The sequence below is a fragment of the Oryctolagus cuniculus genome, chromosome 21, assembly GCF_964237555.1.
Source record: "Oryctolagus cuniculus chromosome 21, mOryCun1.1, whole genome shotgun sequence".
Taxonomy (NCBI): domain Eukaryota; kingdom Metazoa; phylum Chordata; class Mammalia; order Lagomorpha; family Leporidae; genus Oryctolagus; species Oryctolagus cuniculus.
In genome coordinates this window covers 31,663,830-31,679,137 of record NC_091452.1, presented here as the reverse complement: position 1 = coordinate 31,679,137, position 15,308 = coordinate 31,663,830, and the positions used below count along the sequence as shown (strand labels likewise).

Here is a 15,308-nt window from a genome sequence, read left to right as displayed (position 1 = left end):
AGTGTCAGCATCCCGTATGGGAGCCAGTTCAAGTCCCAACTGTTCCACTTCCGATCCAGCTCTCTACTATGGTCTGGGAAAGCAGTGGAAGATGGCCCAAGTCCTTGGGCCCCTGTACTCATGTGGGAGACCTGGAGGAAGCTCCTGGCTCCTGGCTCCTGGCTTCAGAATGACCAGCACCAGCCATTGCAGCTATCTGGAGAGTGAACCATCGGATGGAAGACCTCTCTCTCTCTTTTTCTCTCTCTTTCTCTCTGTCTCTTTCTCTTTCTCTCTCTATCTCTGCCTCTCTGCAACTCTGTCTTTCAAATAAATAAATACATCTTTAAAAAATAAAAATAGAACTGAAAATATTAATAAAATTGTATCAAAAGGGATCAGTTAGATTTGAAAATTCAAACTTCTAGAAATGAAAAATGCATTTATAAAAATATAAAACTCAACAGGTATTAGAATAGCAGACTAAACACAGCTGATGGAGACAAAAAAGATAGAAACTGGAAGAGAGAACTGAAGAAGTTATCCAGAAAACACAAGAAATGAAAATGTGAAAGAGAAACAAAGTAACATGGAAGATCAGAGTTCCAGGAGAAAAGGAGAGAAAAGCAACTTTTGAAGAGAAAGTGGCTAAAAATTATCACAGTTGTTAAAACAGCAGGAACCATCAGATTCAGGAACCACAGTGAATCCCAAGAAGAAATATTAAAAATCTGCACAAAGACATAGAATAACAAAAGTCCAGGACATCAAAGACAAGGAGAAGAGTTTGAAAACCACCTGAGAGAAGAGTACTTAGAAGACAGTCACATGTACAAAAGACTTCCCAGCAGCAACAATGTAAACCCAAAGGAAGAGCTGGCTTTTTTTTTTTTTTTCAAAGTATAGGAGGAATGCTGGGAGGATAGCCAGTAGATCTCCCAGGAACCAGCATTTGCTACATGAGGGTTCTTCCTCTTCCTGTTGTTAAAATAATGCACTTGAGGAGGCAGTGTCGTGGTGCAGTGGGTTAAGCTGCCACCTGCAGCACCAGCATCCCATATCATTGTGCCAGTTTGAGTCCCTGAAGCTGTGCTTCCAATCCAGCTCCCAGCTGATGAACCTGGGAAAGCAGTGGAAGATGGTCCAAGTGCTTGAGCCCCTGCTACCCATGTGGGAGACCAGGATGGAGTTGCAGGCTCCTGACTTCGACCTGACCCAGCCCTGGCCATTGCAACCACTTGGGAGCATACTAGCAGCTAGAAGATTCATATTCTTCTCTCACTCGCTCTCGCTCTCGCTCTTGCTCTCTCTCCTTTTCAAATATTTTAAGAATAATGTACTTGGAGAGTAAAGAAAATATAAAGAAGAAGATGAAAATTCTGTCTGTTAATTCTCCCTTCTTAGGTTAGCCACTGTTACCACGCTGGTTTCTTCCTGTGGACTTTCCCCTCAGCATCAGGTCATGGTGTGTGATATTTTTCATCCTGTTCCTTTTAGTCACCATCACACTGGGGACATTTTTTCACTTTACCTAAGTGTTATTCAAGAGCATAATTTTTCTTTTTTTTTTTAATTTATTTGACAGGTAGAGTTAAAGACAGTGAGAGACAGAGACAGAGAGAAAGGTCTTCCTTCCGTTGGTTCACTCCCCAAATGGCTGCCATGGCCAGCGCTGCGCTGATCCGAAGCCAGGAGCCAGGTGCTCCTTCCTGGTCTCCCCATGTGGGTACAGTGGCCCAAGGACTTGGGCCATCCTCCACTGCACTCCCGGGCCACAGCAGAGAGCTGGACTGGAAGAGGAGCAACCAGGACTAGAACCGGCACCCATATGGGATGCCGGCACTGCAGGCAGAAGATTAAACAAGTTAGCCACGGCACTGGCCCCTCAAGAGCATAATTTTTCTTGCATTGTCTTGATGCCCTGGCCCATGTTTCTTCGCTTTCCCAAGTGTTTCTCTACCTGCCAGTTGTAGCGTTCTGTGCAGCCCGAGAGCTTGCTGTGCCTCCTCTCACCCTGAGACCACGAAGTGGGTCCTAAAACACCTCTTGAGAAAGTTGACCTTTTAAAGCTCTATGATAGTTTATTTCAGTTCATTGTTTTGCCAGAGAGACAAAGACAAAGATCTTCCATCCACTGGTTCACTCTCCAAAAACCCTGCAACAGCCAGGGCTGGAATGAGCCAGAAACTCCATCAGGGATCCAAGTACTTGAGCCATCACCTGCTGCCCCCCAGGGTGTGCATCGTGGGGAGCTGGAATTGAAATGGAGGCTGATGGGCCAGCGCTGTGGTGCAGTGGGTTAAGCTTCTGTCTGGAGTGCCAGCATCCCATATGGGTGCTAATTTGAATCCTGGCTGCTCCACTTCCAATCCAGCTCCCTGCTAATGGCCTGGGAAAGCAGCACAGGATGGCCCAAGTCCTTGGGCACCTGCACCCATGTGGGAGACCTGGAAGAAGCTCCTGGCTCCTGGTTCCTGGCTCCTGGCTTAGGCCTGGCCCAGCCCTGGCTGTGGCGGCCATTTGATGAATGAACCAGCGGATGGAAGGTTTCTGTCTCTCTTCTCTCTGCAACTCTTTCAAATAAATAAATCTTTAAAAGAAAATAAAGAAATGGAAGCCAAGACTCGAACCTAGGCACTGTGATATGGGACCCAGGCATCTTAATCCCTGTGCCAAACACACAGCCCCATTTCGGTTTAGAGGAATGTGATCAATCTCAGTTCTGGGCCCACCTTTGCTTCAACTGATGTCACCTTCATTGTGCCCAACAGAGACATCTGTGGCCTCAAGAAAGGAGTCTCGTCCTTGCCAGGGGACAGCTTATAAGCACTCTGCTGCCCTAATTGGCACTCAGCGAGCAATGAGGCCAAAGTCACATGTACCACCCCCTTCCCCTCAGGCAGCTGTGCACTGGACAAAGCCTGCTCTCTGTTCGCACACTGCTCCCCGGCCCCAGAGATGTCTGGATGAAGGGAGAGTAGTTTAGAAAAAACTCGCCAGGGGGCACATCCTTCTGCTACAGCGGGTCACAGCGGTCCTCTGTGTGCTGAGACAGCCCAGGCTTGCTTCGCTCCATAAAGCCACCCCCAGCCTCACCTGCCCGTGTGTCTTTGGCAGGTTTTTGTCCAGCTATGCCTGGCAGGGAAGAACCTGAGTCACGTAAGAGGTGGCTGCCTTGTGTGTGGGTACCTGAAGCTGGTGTTACTGTTCTGTCTCGTGATGCCCGGAATGATCAGCCGCATCCTGTTCCCAGGTAAACCCTTTTTGATATGATGTATTTGAAAGGAAGAGACAGAGACAGAGACAGACGGGCCTCCCATCTGCTGATTCCTTCCCCAAATGCCTACAGCAGCCGGGTCTGGGTCAAGTCAAAGCCAGGAACGCTGTCCGGAGCTCCCAGCAGATGAGTGGCAGGGCCCAGGTGCTTCCGCCATCACTGCTGCCTCCCAGGGTGTACATTAGCAGGAAGCCAGAATCAAGAGCAGAGCTGGGACTCGAACCCAGGGACTCTGAGAATGGATGCAGTTGTCCCAAGAAGTGTCTTCACTGCTGTGCCAAACCACCTATCCCAGGGCGAATTCTTGATTCTGAACCTGATCAGCCTGTCATCTCTTACAGACCCAGAGAGCATGTAGGGCTAGCTGGTCTCCCTGAATATACCAGTGACATGTTGTGCTCCTTTGGGTGAGGATTGAGATAGACATTATGGACAGAGAGGAATTCTAGGGAGGTGAACTTGGACGGAAAAGAGCAGATCAGCGTGCTTTTCTCCCTCAACCCCTATCCCGCCGTGACCTGGTACTGTCAGCAGGAAAGTGAAGTTGCGCCCATCACATCACAGACATCACCATGCTGTGCCTGCCCTGTGCTGGGAAATCACGGATTCTGTCACTGCCTCTCATAGTCCCAGAGGTGGCCCTGCCTGGCCTCGGGAGGCACTCTGTGGGGAGCTCAGTGTAATCCCCCAAAATGGGCCTGATTGTGAGCCAGGCCCACATTCGGTCCATTAATCGCTAACTCTCCGAACCTTGGAGATGAACCGGACGAGCACTTGACGCTGACAGGTGCAGCCATGGGGACAGAGCTGGCGACTTCCAGGGGGAGTCTTCTGCTCCAGTGCTTTGAGAAAGGCCAAGTAACATGAAGAACACTTCGGAGTGTTGAGGAGCACGTGCAGGAGACGTGTCTTGCCCTAATCCATCCTGCAATCTGCCTCTTCTTTTAGCGTAATTCCCAGCTTTGGTGTCCAGCTGTCAAGTGATGCTTTGTTACATCCCTTAGGTGCTGCTTCCTTGTGGGGTACAAAGCAGGTCCCTATGCTCTTGGAGACCTGGAGCCCCAAGTCATTACTCACCCCTTCAGGGCCAAGGGAGTCAGGTTACAAACTGCTCCTGTGATAGTACCAGAATGGGTAGTCTGTCGGCTCTCCTGACACCATATGGGGTCAGTGAAGCTTTCCAAGGCCAGCTGACATGCTCTGGGCCGTGCCATGAATACGTGGAAGCACTAATCCATTTGCCTCCCACCAGCCCTTCCCTCCAGGAGCTGGAGCTGTCCCGAGGGGACCAAGAATCTCACGTCTGTGTGTGAACATCTGCTTCCCTTACCCTGAGCCCAGACTGGAGAGCTTGAAGGTCCACGTGTTGATATGATGGTCCCTTCCCTTTGCAGATAAAGTGGCGTGTGTGGTGCCTTCTGAATGTCAGAAGTTCTGCGGGGCCAGTACCAACTGCAAACCCATTGCTTATCCAATGCTGGTGATAAAACTGCTGCCCAGTGGTAAGAAAGGGGCCCTGCCACCGAGGGCCGTAACCCTCTGTGTCCCCAGGGAGCCTGTGCTCTCAAACTCTAAATGACTGATCAAGAGTCGGGGCTGGGGTGGCTTTCCCTACCCATCAGCCCCTGGTTCTGGGTGGACAAGATGTCAGCACTGTAGAGGGAGCCTTGTTGGCCCTGGTGGAAGCAGCGTGATCTCCCTCGTCCCTCTCCATTCCTCACACACCCAAAGCCCCATCCTCTCAGAGGCACAAGCTGCACGTGCCGTTGGCACTATTCACTTCACCTGCTTAGCTCTTTCCTGGAGAAAATGAGCTCCACACGCTGTGCTAGGCTTTGTTCTAGGCCAAGAGAATAGAAAGGCGAGCAGCATCCAGTCCTGCCTTCTGAGAGCTCACTGTCCAGCGGGACGGGCAGGAAGGTACCCAGCAGTCAGATGTGCGCTGCGAGGTGACAGTGAGCCCATGCATTTATCCCACCTCCTCGTCCCCAGATCCCAACAAAATGACCAGATATTGCAGCTTACAAAACCAATTCCAGTCTAGCTCTGGAGAATGAGTTGGAAAAGTTGAGACAGTCCCAATAAAATACAGTATAGATGGAATCAGATTGAGGGAGACCCTGACTGTCTCACAGTGCAGGGAGTAAGCTGTCTGGGCTCCCCAGCCGAGCCCCAGGAAGTGCCTTGTCTTAGAACAGCCAGGGCTGCAAGTGAGCATGGGAGCAGCAGGCAGGCAGGCAAACCCAAAGACCCCGGTCTTCACCTGCCTCACGCAGCCCAGTGAGTCCAGCTGGGGCACTACTGCCCTGGGCTTCCAATTGAGGAATTGATTATCCTCGCATTCACCCAGAAACACACAGAAATCTCTCAGTGGAGCAGGTCAGGTACCTTCGATATGGTGACCCTCCAGGAGACGATACAGGGTTATTTGATTTCTAATTGCCATTTGTATTTTAACATTTGCTCTATCTTGGGCATTGTTCTAACCCATCTACGTCATTTCATCTTAATAGCAGCTCTAGGTGGCTGTTGCTGTGCCCACTTTACAGGTGAAAACACTGCGGCCCAGGGAACTGCATCCCTTGCAGCTGCAGCATCTGGCTTCTCATTATGAAATGGAAGGCGGCACAGGCATCCAGCCCACAGGGCTGAGGATGGCGTGGGCTGATGCTTGTCCTGGCACAGAGTAACCACTCAAGGAGTATTAACTCCCATTAGCATACAGAGACACCGCAGGAAGCTATTAAGTTCTTGTCACAAAGCAAGAAAAAGCATCATGGAATCATCTAAGATGAAATTCCATTTCAAATAAAACTGAATGTGTTCTAGGAAAAAAAAAAAAGTAGTATTTGGAAGAATTCCTCAGGCGGCCTCAGTCACTTCCTGGCACTGTCAGAGAGCTGGAGGGCCAGGACATGTCCTCTCTCCTCCAGGTTTACGGGGCTTGTTGCTGTCCTCTGTGTGCGCCTCCTTCATGTCCTCCCTGACTTCCGTCTTCAACAGTGCCAGTGCCCTGTTCACACTGAACATCTATGCCCACATGCGGCCCATGGCCACGGAGAAGGAACTCATGATAACAGGAAGGTGAGGTGCTCCTCTCGTCCCAGCAGTCCCCGGAGTCAGGGCAACAACGCCCACAATGCATCATGGGAAAGACTGAGGCCGTGATACAGGATATACACCTATCCCGTGTCTACACCGTCCTGCTTGGGTTTCTGGTTGTTTTTGCTACAGTTGTACAATGAAGATGTATTGCTTTGATTATCACAAAAGAAAATTGTTTTGTTCACTTGAGAAAAAAAAGGGAAAGTAATGATCGCAGTGATAAAAGTGAGCCTACTTTCACTTCCCACTAACTAGTCACTAGGGGGACATGTGCATCCATTGTCTCCTTTAGTCCTATCCATAGCCATTAAAGGTAAGCTTGACTGTTCTCATTCTCATGGTGCAAATGGGGAAACAGTGGCTAAAGGGGAGAATTGACCTATCCGAGATCACAAAGTAAGTAGGGGAACTTGTTTGTTTCAAGACCATGCTATTAACCTTGATGCCACGTGGCACCTGCTAAGTTGCTGTCTTTAAAAGATTTACTCCATGGCCGGCGCCACGGCTCACTAGGCTAATCCTCCACCTTGCGGTGCCAGCACACCGGGTTCTAGTCCCAGTCGGGGCACCGGATTCTGTCCTGGTTGCCCCTCTTCCAGGTCAGCTCTCTGCTGTGGCCAGGGAGTGCAGTGGAGGATGGCCCAAGTGCTTGGGCCCTGCACCCCATGGGAGACCAGAAGTACCTGGCTCCTGCCATCGGAGCAGCGCGGTGCGCCGGCCGCAGCATGCTGGCCGCGGCGGCCATTGAAGGGTGAACCAACGGCAAAGGAAGACCTTTCTCTCTGTCTCTCTCTCTCACTGTCCACTCTGCCTGTCCAAAAAAAAAACTTACTCCATAGGGTTTGACATTGCCACACCTGGGCCACACACCTTTATTAAAAAAAAAAAAAAGATTTATTTATTTAAAAGTCAAAGAGAAGAGAGAGAAAGAGAGATCTTTCATCCACTGGTTCACTCCCCAAAGGGCTGCAATGGCTGGGGGTTGGACAGGAGCCAGGAGCTTCCTCCGGGTCTCCCATGTGGGTGCAGGGGCCCAAGCACTTGGGCTATCTTCTACTGCTTTCCCAGGTGTATTAACAAGGAGCTGGATCAGAAGCAGTTGGGACTGGAAGTGGTGCTCATATGCCCACACTGCAGACGGCTTGACTTGCTGTGCCCACAGTGCCGGCCCCAGCCTTTAACTTGGCCATGTATGTCTCAAACACTTCTTTTTTTTTTTAAAGGAATAACTCCTCCAGTTCTTTCTTTAAAGATTTATTTTATTTATTTGAAAGACAGAATTACAGAGAGAGGTAGAGCCAGAGAGAGAGAGAGGTCTTCCATCCACTGGTTCACTCCCCAAATGACTGCAACAGCCAGAGCTAAGCTGATCCGAAGCCAGGAGCCAGGAGCTTCTTCCAGGTTTCCCACATGGGTGCAGGGGCCCAAGGACTTGGGCCATCTTCTACTGCTTTCCCAGGCCATAGCAGAGAGCTGGATTGGAAGTGGAGCAGCCAGGACTCGAACTGGCACTCATATGGGATGCCGGCATTGCAGGCCGCAGCTTTAACCAACTGCGCCACAGCGCTGGCCCCTCAAACACTTCTTTATCTTGATTTAGGTGCATATTGTTTATCTACTTTATCTAATCCCTGTAGGTGTTTGAGTTTGCTTTTATATTTTCATTAGCCTGCTTTGGTTGAAAAGGCATTTGTCTGAGAAATTTTTTTTACTTTTTTTTTTTTTTTTTTTTTTTTGACAGGCAGAGTAGACAGAGAAAGAGAGACAGAAAGAAAGGTCTTCCTTTTCCGTTGGTCTACACACACACCCCCCAATGGCCGCTGCGGCTGGCACACTGTGGCCAGTGCACTGTGCTGATCCGAAGCCAGGAGCCAGGTGCTTCCTCCTTATCTCCCATGTGGGTGCAGGGCCCAAGGACTTGGGCCATCCTCCACTGCCTTCCCAGGCCACAGCAGAGAGCTGGACTGGAAGAGGAGCAACCGGGACAGAATCCGGCACCCCGACTGGAACTAGAACCCATATGCTAGGGGCTGGCGCCGTGCCTCACTTGGTTAATCCTCTGCCTGTGGTGCCGGCATCCCATATGGATGCCGGGTTCTGGTCCAGGTTGCTCCTCTTCCAGTCCAGCTCTCTGCTGTGGCCCGGGAAGGCAATGGAGGATGGCCCAAGTTCTTGGGCCCCTGCACCCGCATGGGAGACAAGGAAGAAACACCTGGCTCCTGGCTTCGGATCAGCACAGCACCAGCCATGGCGGCCATTTGGGGAGTGAACCAACGGAAGGAAGACCTTTCTCTCTGTCTCTCTCTCTCACTATCTATAACTCTACCTGTCAAAAAAAAAAAAAGATATTAGTGCTAAAACCTAACAACTATAGCATAGAAAAATAATAAAATTAAATACTAATCTCATTTTTAAATATCAATGCAAAAATGTTAAAGTAGTAGACATGAACCCCAAAATATGTTAAAAGAATGGTAAAGGTAGACATTGTGGTACAGCATGTTCAGTCACTGCTTGGAATGCCCATGTCCTCTATCAGAGTGCCAATTCGAGTCCCAACTGCTCTGTTTCCAATCCAGCTTCCTGCTAGTGCATCCTGGGTGGCGGCGAATGATGGCTCAAGTGCTTGGGCCACTGCTACCCATGTGGAAGACCCATAGGGAGTTTCTGTCTCCTGGGTGGCGGCGAATGATGGCTCAAGTGCTTGGGCCACTGCCACCCATGTGGAAGACCCATAGGGAGTTTCTGTCTCCTGGCTTTGATCTGGGCCAACTCTGGCTATTGTAAGCACTTGGGGAATGAACCAGTGGAAGGTTTCTATCTCTTCTCTTCCTCTCTCTTTCTTTCTCTCTCTCCCTCCCCAAGTAGATGAAAATAAATAAGCATGTTAAGAAAATACTACATGGGCTGGCATTGTGGCATAATGGGTTAAGTAGCCACCTGTGACACCAGCATCCTATACCGGAACTGATTTGAGTCTCGGCTGCTCCACTTCCAATGCAGCTCCCTGCTAATGTACCCGGAAAAGCAGCAGAGGAGGGCCCAAGTGCTTGGGCCCCTGCACCCATATCAGAGACCTGGAAGAAGTGCGGCTCCTGGCTTCAACCTGGCCCAGCACCAGCTGTTGCAGCCATTTGGGGAGTGAACCAAAAATGGAAGATCTGTGTGTGTATGTCTCCCTCTTTCTGTAAGTCTGACTTTCAAATACATAAATAAATCTTTAAAAACAGAGATGGGGCCAGTGCTGTGACATAGCAGGTAATGTGTGATGATTCTGACTGCTCACCATCTTCACCAATCTTTTAACATCTTTGAGCTACATCAGCTGACCATATACTGTGTTCTGGATCTATTTTTGGACTCCATTTTTCTGCAGTAATCTGTCCTAATGCTAGCCCTAAAGTGTCTTGATTGCTGTCCCTTTACCATAAAAGTGTTAAGTAGGTAGATTTACAGTTTCGATGTGTCTTCTCCAAAACTCAGAAGTGAAATTTAATGGCCAGTGTGGCAGCTTAAGTAGTAGGCCTCTAACAGGTGGTGTGGCCATTCAGCTTCTCCTCCCATGAATGGGATTAAGGCCCCCATGAAAGCAGCATTAGGTTCTCTCGCCCTGCCACACTCACCAGCCCATACATAATCCATAACTTTGGGACATCTCCATTCACTTGGACCTTCCTGATTTCTCTGTTTTCTAGTTTTCAGTGTGTATATCTTGCACCTGAATTCATTCCTAAGTATTGTATTCTTTGAATTGTTTTCCTTGTTCTTTACCACAACTATAAACCTCCCTTTAAGCCCTGCTTTAGCTGCCTTTCATAAATTTTGATATATTGTATTTTCATTTTTATTCAGTTCAAAATATTTTCTAATTTCCTTGTGCTTTCTTTGATTCATGGGTTACTTGGAAGTGTGCTGTTTGATTTCCAAGTACTCGGGATTTTCTTTACTGTCTTATTATTGATTTCTGACTTCCTTTCACTGTGATCTAAGAATATCCGCTCAGATTTCAATCTTGAAATTTATGATACTTTGTGTTCATACTGAATTTTTGTCTCCCTCTTCCAGAGTGTATTTGTGTATTTCTGTGTGTGTACACACACTCAAGTATTTAGTGTCTTCTATATGAAAGAAGGATATTAAAATCTTCCATTACAGGTTGGGTGTTTAGCCTAGCACATCCCATATTGGAGTACTGGAGTCTGATAGCTGGTTTCAACTGAGGACTGCAGCTTCCCGCTGGTGCCTTCCCTGGGAGGCAGCAGTAAGGGCTCAAGAAGCTGGGCTCCTGCACCCTCATGGGAGACCTGGATGGAGCTCCTGGCTCCAATCTTCATCCTTGGCCCAGCCCTGGCTGTTGTGGGCATTTGGAGAGTGTGACCCAGTGGATGAAAGCTCTGTTTCTCTTTCTCTCTCCACACCACCCAACAATACATTTTTTAAATTAAGTCTTCAGTTATGATTTTGTAGTTGTCCTTCCCTCCTTCCCCATAGTACTTTTTGTTGCTTCATAAGTGTTGAAGTTCTGGTATAAGGCACTTACACATTTATGCTTATTCTTGCTTCTTGAGGAATTAACCCATCAGTCATGGTGCAGTGTCCCCTTGTGTAAATCTCTGAGTGTGCCCCCTCCCTTGAAGTTTGCATTGTTATTACTTCAGCCCACACCAGCTTTCTCATGCTTAGTAATTGTCACATCTTTTATTTTTAACCTATGCATGTATTTGGAGTCCCTTGTAGAGCAAATATAGCTGGATCATGATTTTTTAATTTAGTCTGACAATTGCTGCCTTTTAATTTGAATGATTGGTCCATTTATATTTTCTAAAGATTTATTTATTTTAAAGGCAGGAGAGAGAGAGAGAGAGAAGAGAGAGAGAGAGAGAGAGAGAGAGAGAGAGAGAGAGAGAGAGAGAGAGAGAGAAGGGAAGGGAAGGGAGGGGAGGGGAGGGGAGGGGAGGGGAAGGGAGGGGAAGGGAGGGGAGGGGAGGGGAGGGGAAGGGAGGGGAAGGGAGGGGAAGGGAGGGGAAGGGAAGGGAGAAGAGAGACAGAAATCTTCCATGCACTGGTTCACTCCTCATAGCTGGGGCTGGGGCTGGGCCAGGCTGAAGCCAGGAGCCAGGAGCTTTTCTGGGTCTCCCAGATAGATCCAGGGCCAAGCACTTGGGCCATCCTCTGTTGCTTTCCCAGGCCATTAGTAGGGAGCTGGAGCAGAAGTACAGCAGCCAGAACTCAAACCGGTGCCCATACGGATACCAGTGTTGGAAGCAGCAGCTCATCCCACTATGCCACAGCGCCAGCCCCAGGCCATTTACATTTAACAGCATCATCAGTGTGGCTAGAAATAAAATTTAATATTCTATTTTAATTCCTTTTTGTTCTGGAAATTCTTATATATGTTCTTAACCTATCACACTACTTTATGTAATAAGTAAGTCCTTTCCCACATTTTCCCCTTCCATCTTTTGGATTATATTTTTTTAAGATTTTATTTATTTATTTGAGAGTAGAGTTACAGACAGTGAGAGGGAGAGACAGAGAAAAAGGTCTTCCTTCCACTGGTTCACTCCCCACATGGCTGCAACGGCCAGAGCTGCACCGATCTGAAGCCAGGAGCCAGGAGCTTCTTCCGGGTCTCCCACATGGGTGCAGAGGTCCAAGCACTTGGCATCTTCCACTGCTTTCCCAAGCCACAGCAGAGAGCTGAATGGGAAGAGGAGCAGCCAGGACTCGAACCGACACCCATATGGGATGTCAGCACCGCAGGCAAAGGATGAACCTACTGCGCCATGGCGCCGGCCCCAGATTATTTCTATCATATTTTACATCTGCATACATTAGAGACTCCAACACATAGTCATATAATTTTTTTGCTTTATTGCCTTTCTTTTATAAAAAAAATACTTTTTTAGAGAGAGAGAGAGAGAGAGCCCCCACCACTGGTTCACTCAACAAATGCCTACAGCGGCCCAGGCTGGGTCTGGGCCAACACCAGGAGCTGGGAACACAATTGACATCTCCCATATGTGTGGCAGGAGTCCACACCTGAGCCGTCCCTGCTGCCTCCCAGAGTCTGCATCGTGAGAAGCTGGAGTCAGGACCCAAAGCTGGGTGTCAGACCCAGGCATTTTAATACAAGACGTAAGCAGCTTAATTGGTGTCTTATTTGCTAGCCAAATCTCACCCCTTATTGACTTTTAATGAAATTAAGATACGGGATAGGTGTTTGGCCTAGTAGTTAAGTGCTGTTTGGGACACTCATATCACATATCCGAACACCTGGGTTCAGACCCTGGCTCCACTCTTAAGCTGAGTTCTCAGCTAATGCGCACTCTGGCAGCCAGTAGGTGCCAGCTCAAGTAGCTGGGTCCCTGCCACTCCCATGGGAGACCCAAACTGAATTCCTGGCTCCCAGCTTGGGCCTGGCCCAACCTCAGCTGTTGCAGGCATTGGGGGTATAAATCAGCAGATGGGAGCTCTCTCTCTCTCTCTCTGTGTGTGTGTGTGTGTGTGTGTGCATGTGTATCTCTTGCTCTTAGATAAATAAAATAATATTTATTTAAAAATTAAAACCTGGGGCTGGTGCTGTGGTGCAGTAGGCTAGACCTCCACCTGTGGCACGGGCATCCCATATGGACACCGGTTCTAGTCCCAGCTGCTCCTCTTCCTATCCAGCTCTCTGCTATGGCCTGGGAAAGTAGTAGAAGTTGGCCCAAACGCTTGGGCCTCTGCACCCACATAGGAGACCCAGGAAAACTCCTGGCTGCTGGCTTAAGATTGGCCCAGATCCAGCTGTTGTGGCCATTTGAGAGTGAACCAGTGGATGGAAGGCTTTTTTCTCTCCCTCTCTGTCTATAACTCTACCTCTCAAATAAATAAATAAAATATTTTTAAAAAATTGAAAACTATGATGCCAGCATCCCTTATAGGTACTGGTTCATGTCCTGGCTGTTCCACTTCTGATCCACCTCCCTGCTAATGTGCCTGAGAAAAGCAGTGGGCGGTGGCCCAAATGATTGGGCCCATGTGCCCACATGGGAGACCTAGATGAAGCTCCTGGCTTCAGCCTGGCTCAGGCCTGCCTATTGTAGCCATCTAGGGAGTGAACCAGTGCATGGAAGATATCTCTCTCTCTCTCTCTCTCTCTTCATCTTTTTCTCTTCCTTCCCCCTGTAACTCTGACTTTCAAATAAATAAATATTTTTTAGAATTAAAAGCTAAAACTGAATGCAAAATTAAGATTAAAAACTGTACAACATTTTCTGTTTACCCATTTATTTTAATTGCCTCTCTGGTGCTCATCATTCTTTTAGGTTGAAGTTTCCATGTGGATTCCTTTTCACTCTGAAGAGCTTTCTTCAGCATTCCTTATTAGGTCTGCTGGTGATAGTTTTGTTTATCAGAAAATGTTTTTATTTCACCTATATTTGGGGGGGGGATATTATCACTGGCCACAGAGTTCTGGATTGACTGTTTTTCTATTACTAGTTTTTGTTTTTAATTTTTTTATTTATTTATTTGAGAGACAGAGTTACAGAGAGAAAGAGGGAGAAACAGAGAGAAAGGTCTTCCTTCAGCTGGGCTGAACAGAAGCCAGGAGCTTCTTCAGGATCTCCCCCTTGGGTGCAGGGGCCCAGTGACTTGGGTCATCTTCTACTGCTTTCTGGATCAGAAGAGGAGCAGCTGGGACTTAAACCAGCACCCATATGGTTTGCCAGTGCCACAGAGAGAGGCTTACCTACTATGCCACAGTGGCCAGCTCCCTCTTTCACTAGCTTTTTTTTTTTAAGATTTATTTATTTAATTTTAAAGGCAGAGTTGGTGTGGGGAGGGGTTTTCCATCTGAGGGTTTGCTCCCCAGATAGTCACAATGGCTGGAGCTGGGCCAATCTGAAGCCAGGAACCAGGAGTTTCTTCTGGGTCTCCCAGGTGGGTGCAGGGGCCCAAGGACTTGGGCCATCTTCTACTGCTTTCCCAGGCCATAGCAGAGAGCTGGATTGGAAGTGGAGCAGCCGGGACTTGAACTGGTGCCCATATGAGATGCCAGCACTGCAGGCGGTGGCTTTACCCACTATGCCACAGTGCCAGCCCCCACTAGTTTTAAGATGCCATTTTATTATCTTCTACCCTCTTGTTTGTGATAAGAAATTAGCCATTATTCACACTGCTGCCCTCTTAAGTAATATATTTTGTTCCTTTGGCTTTCAAGATTTTCTCTTGTATTTTCAACAGTGTCACAGTACTGTGTGTGTTGTATGCATGTGTGTATCTCCTGCTTGGGTTTTGCTGAGTTTCTCAAATTTGTAAATTAATAGTTGTCATAAAATTTCTGCAATTTTTTGCATATTTTTCTATTCCAATCTCTTTCTTTGTGATTCTATTGATATGTATATGAGCCATTTGATATCATTCAACAGATCACTAAGGCTCTGTTTATCAATAATTTTTTTCTGTGTTCTTGAGTTTAGTTCTGTCTTTGTGTTTATTGGCTGTTTCTTCTGCCAGTTTCCTAACCATGGGTGTGGCCACCAGTGAATTTTTCAGTTCCTATAATGAACTAAAATTTAAGTTTGGAAATTTGGATCTTTTTAAATATTTTACGGTTTCCAGTTTTCTGTCATGATGTCTCATCTATTCAATGATAACTATCATTTCCTATTAGACCTTTAATATAGCTGTAATAGCTGCGTTGGAGTCCTTTGCCCATTGAAATGTGTGTGAGGCAACTTGGAATCAGTTTCTATTGATTGCTTTTTTTTTTTTTTTTTTGCCCACTTTTTTATTTCTTCACATGCCTAGTAAATTTTATGGATAGTAGACATTGTAGCTAATCATGTGAAGAGTATCAATTTGTGTCCTAGAAGTCAGATAAATTACTAGCTCATCACCTTACACTTAAAGATCTGCTTTTTACTTGCTAGGTGGGTTGTTTCAGTTTTGCTCTTAGTCT

At 47.6% G+C, this 15,308-nt stretch overlaps 1 protein-coding gene across 5 annotated transcripts in view; it reads left to right on the top strand.

The window, feature by feature from the left end:
• Positions 1-15,308, top strand: part of LOC100338951 (sodium/glucose cotransporter 1) — a 71,809-nt gene that overhangs the window by 41,645 nt on the left and 14,856 nt on the right. For all 5 annotated transcript variants that reach the window (XM_070065727.1, XM_070065728.1, XM_051837134.2 and 2 more), the window contains 3 exons: positions 3,097-3,232; positions 4,651-4,758; positions 6,190-6,340. In XM_070065727.1, coding sequence (XP_069921828.1) covers positions 3,097-3,232; positions 4,651-4,758; positions 6,190-6,340 — 395 coding nt within the window. The remainder of the gene's footprint in view (positions 1-3,096; positions 3,233-4,650; positions 4,759-6,189; positions 6,341-15,308) is intronic.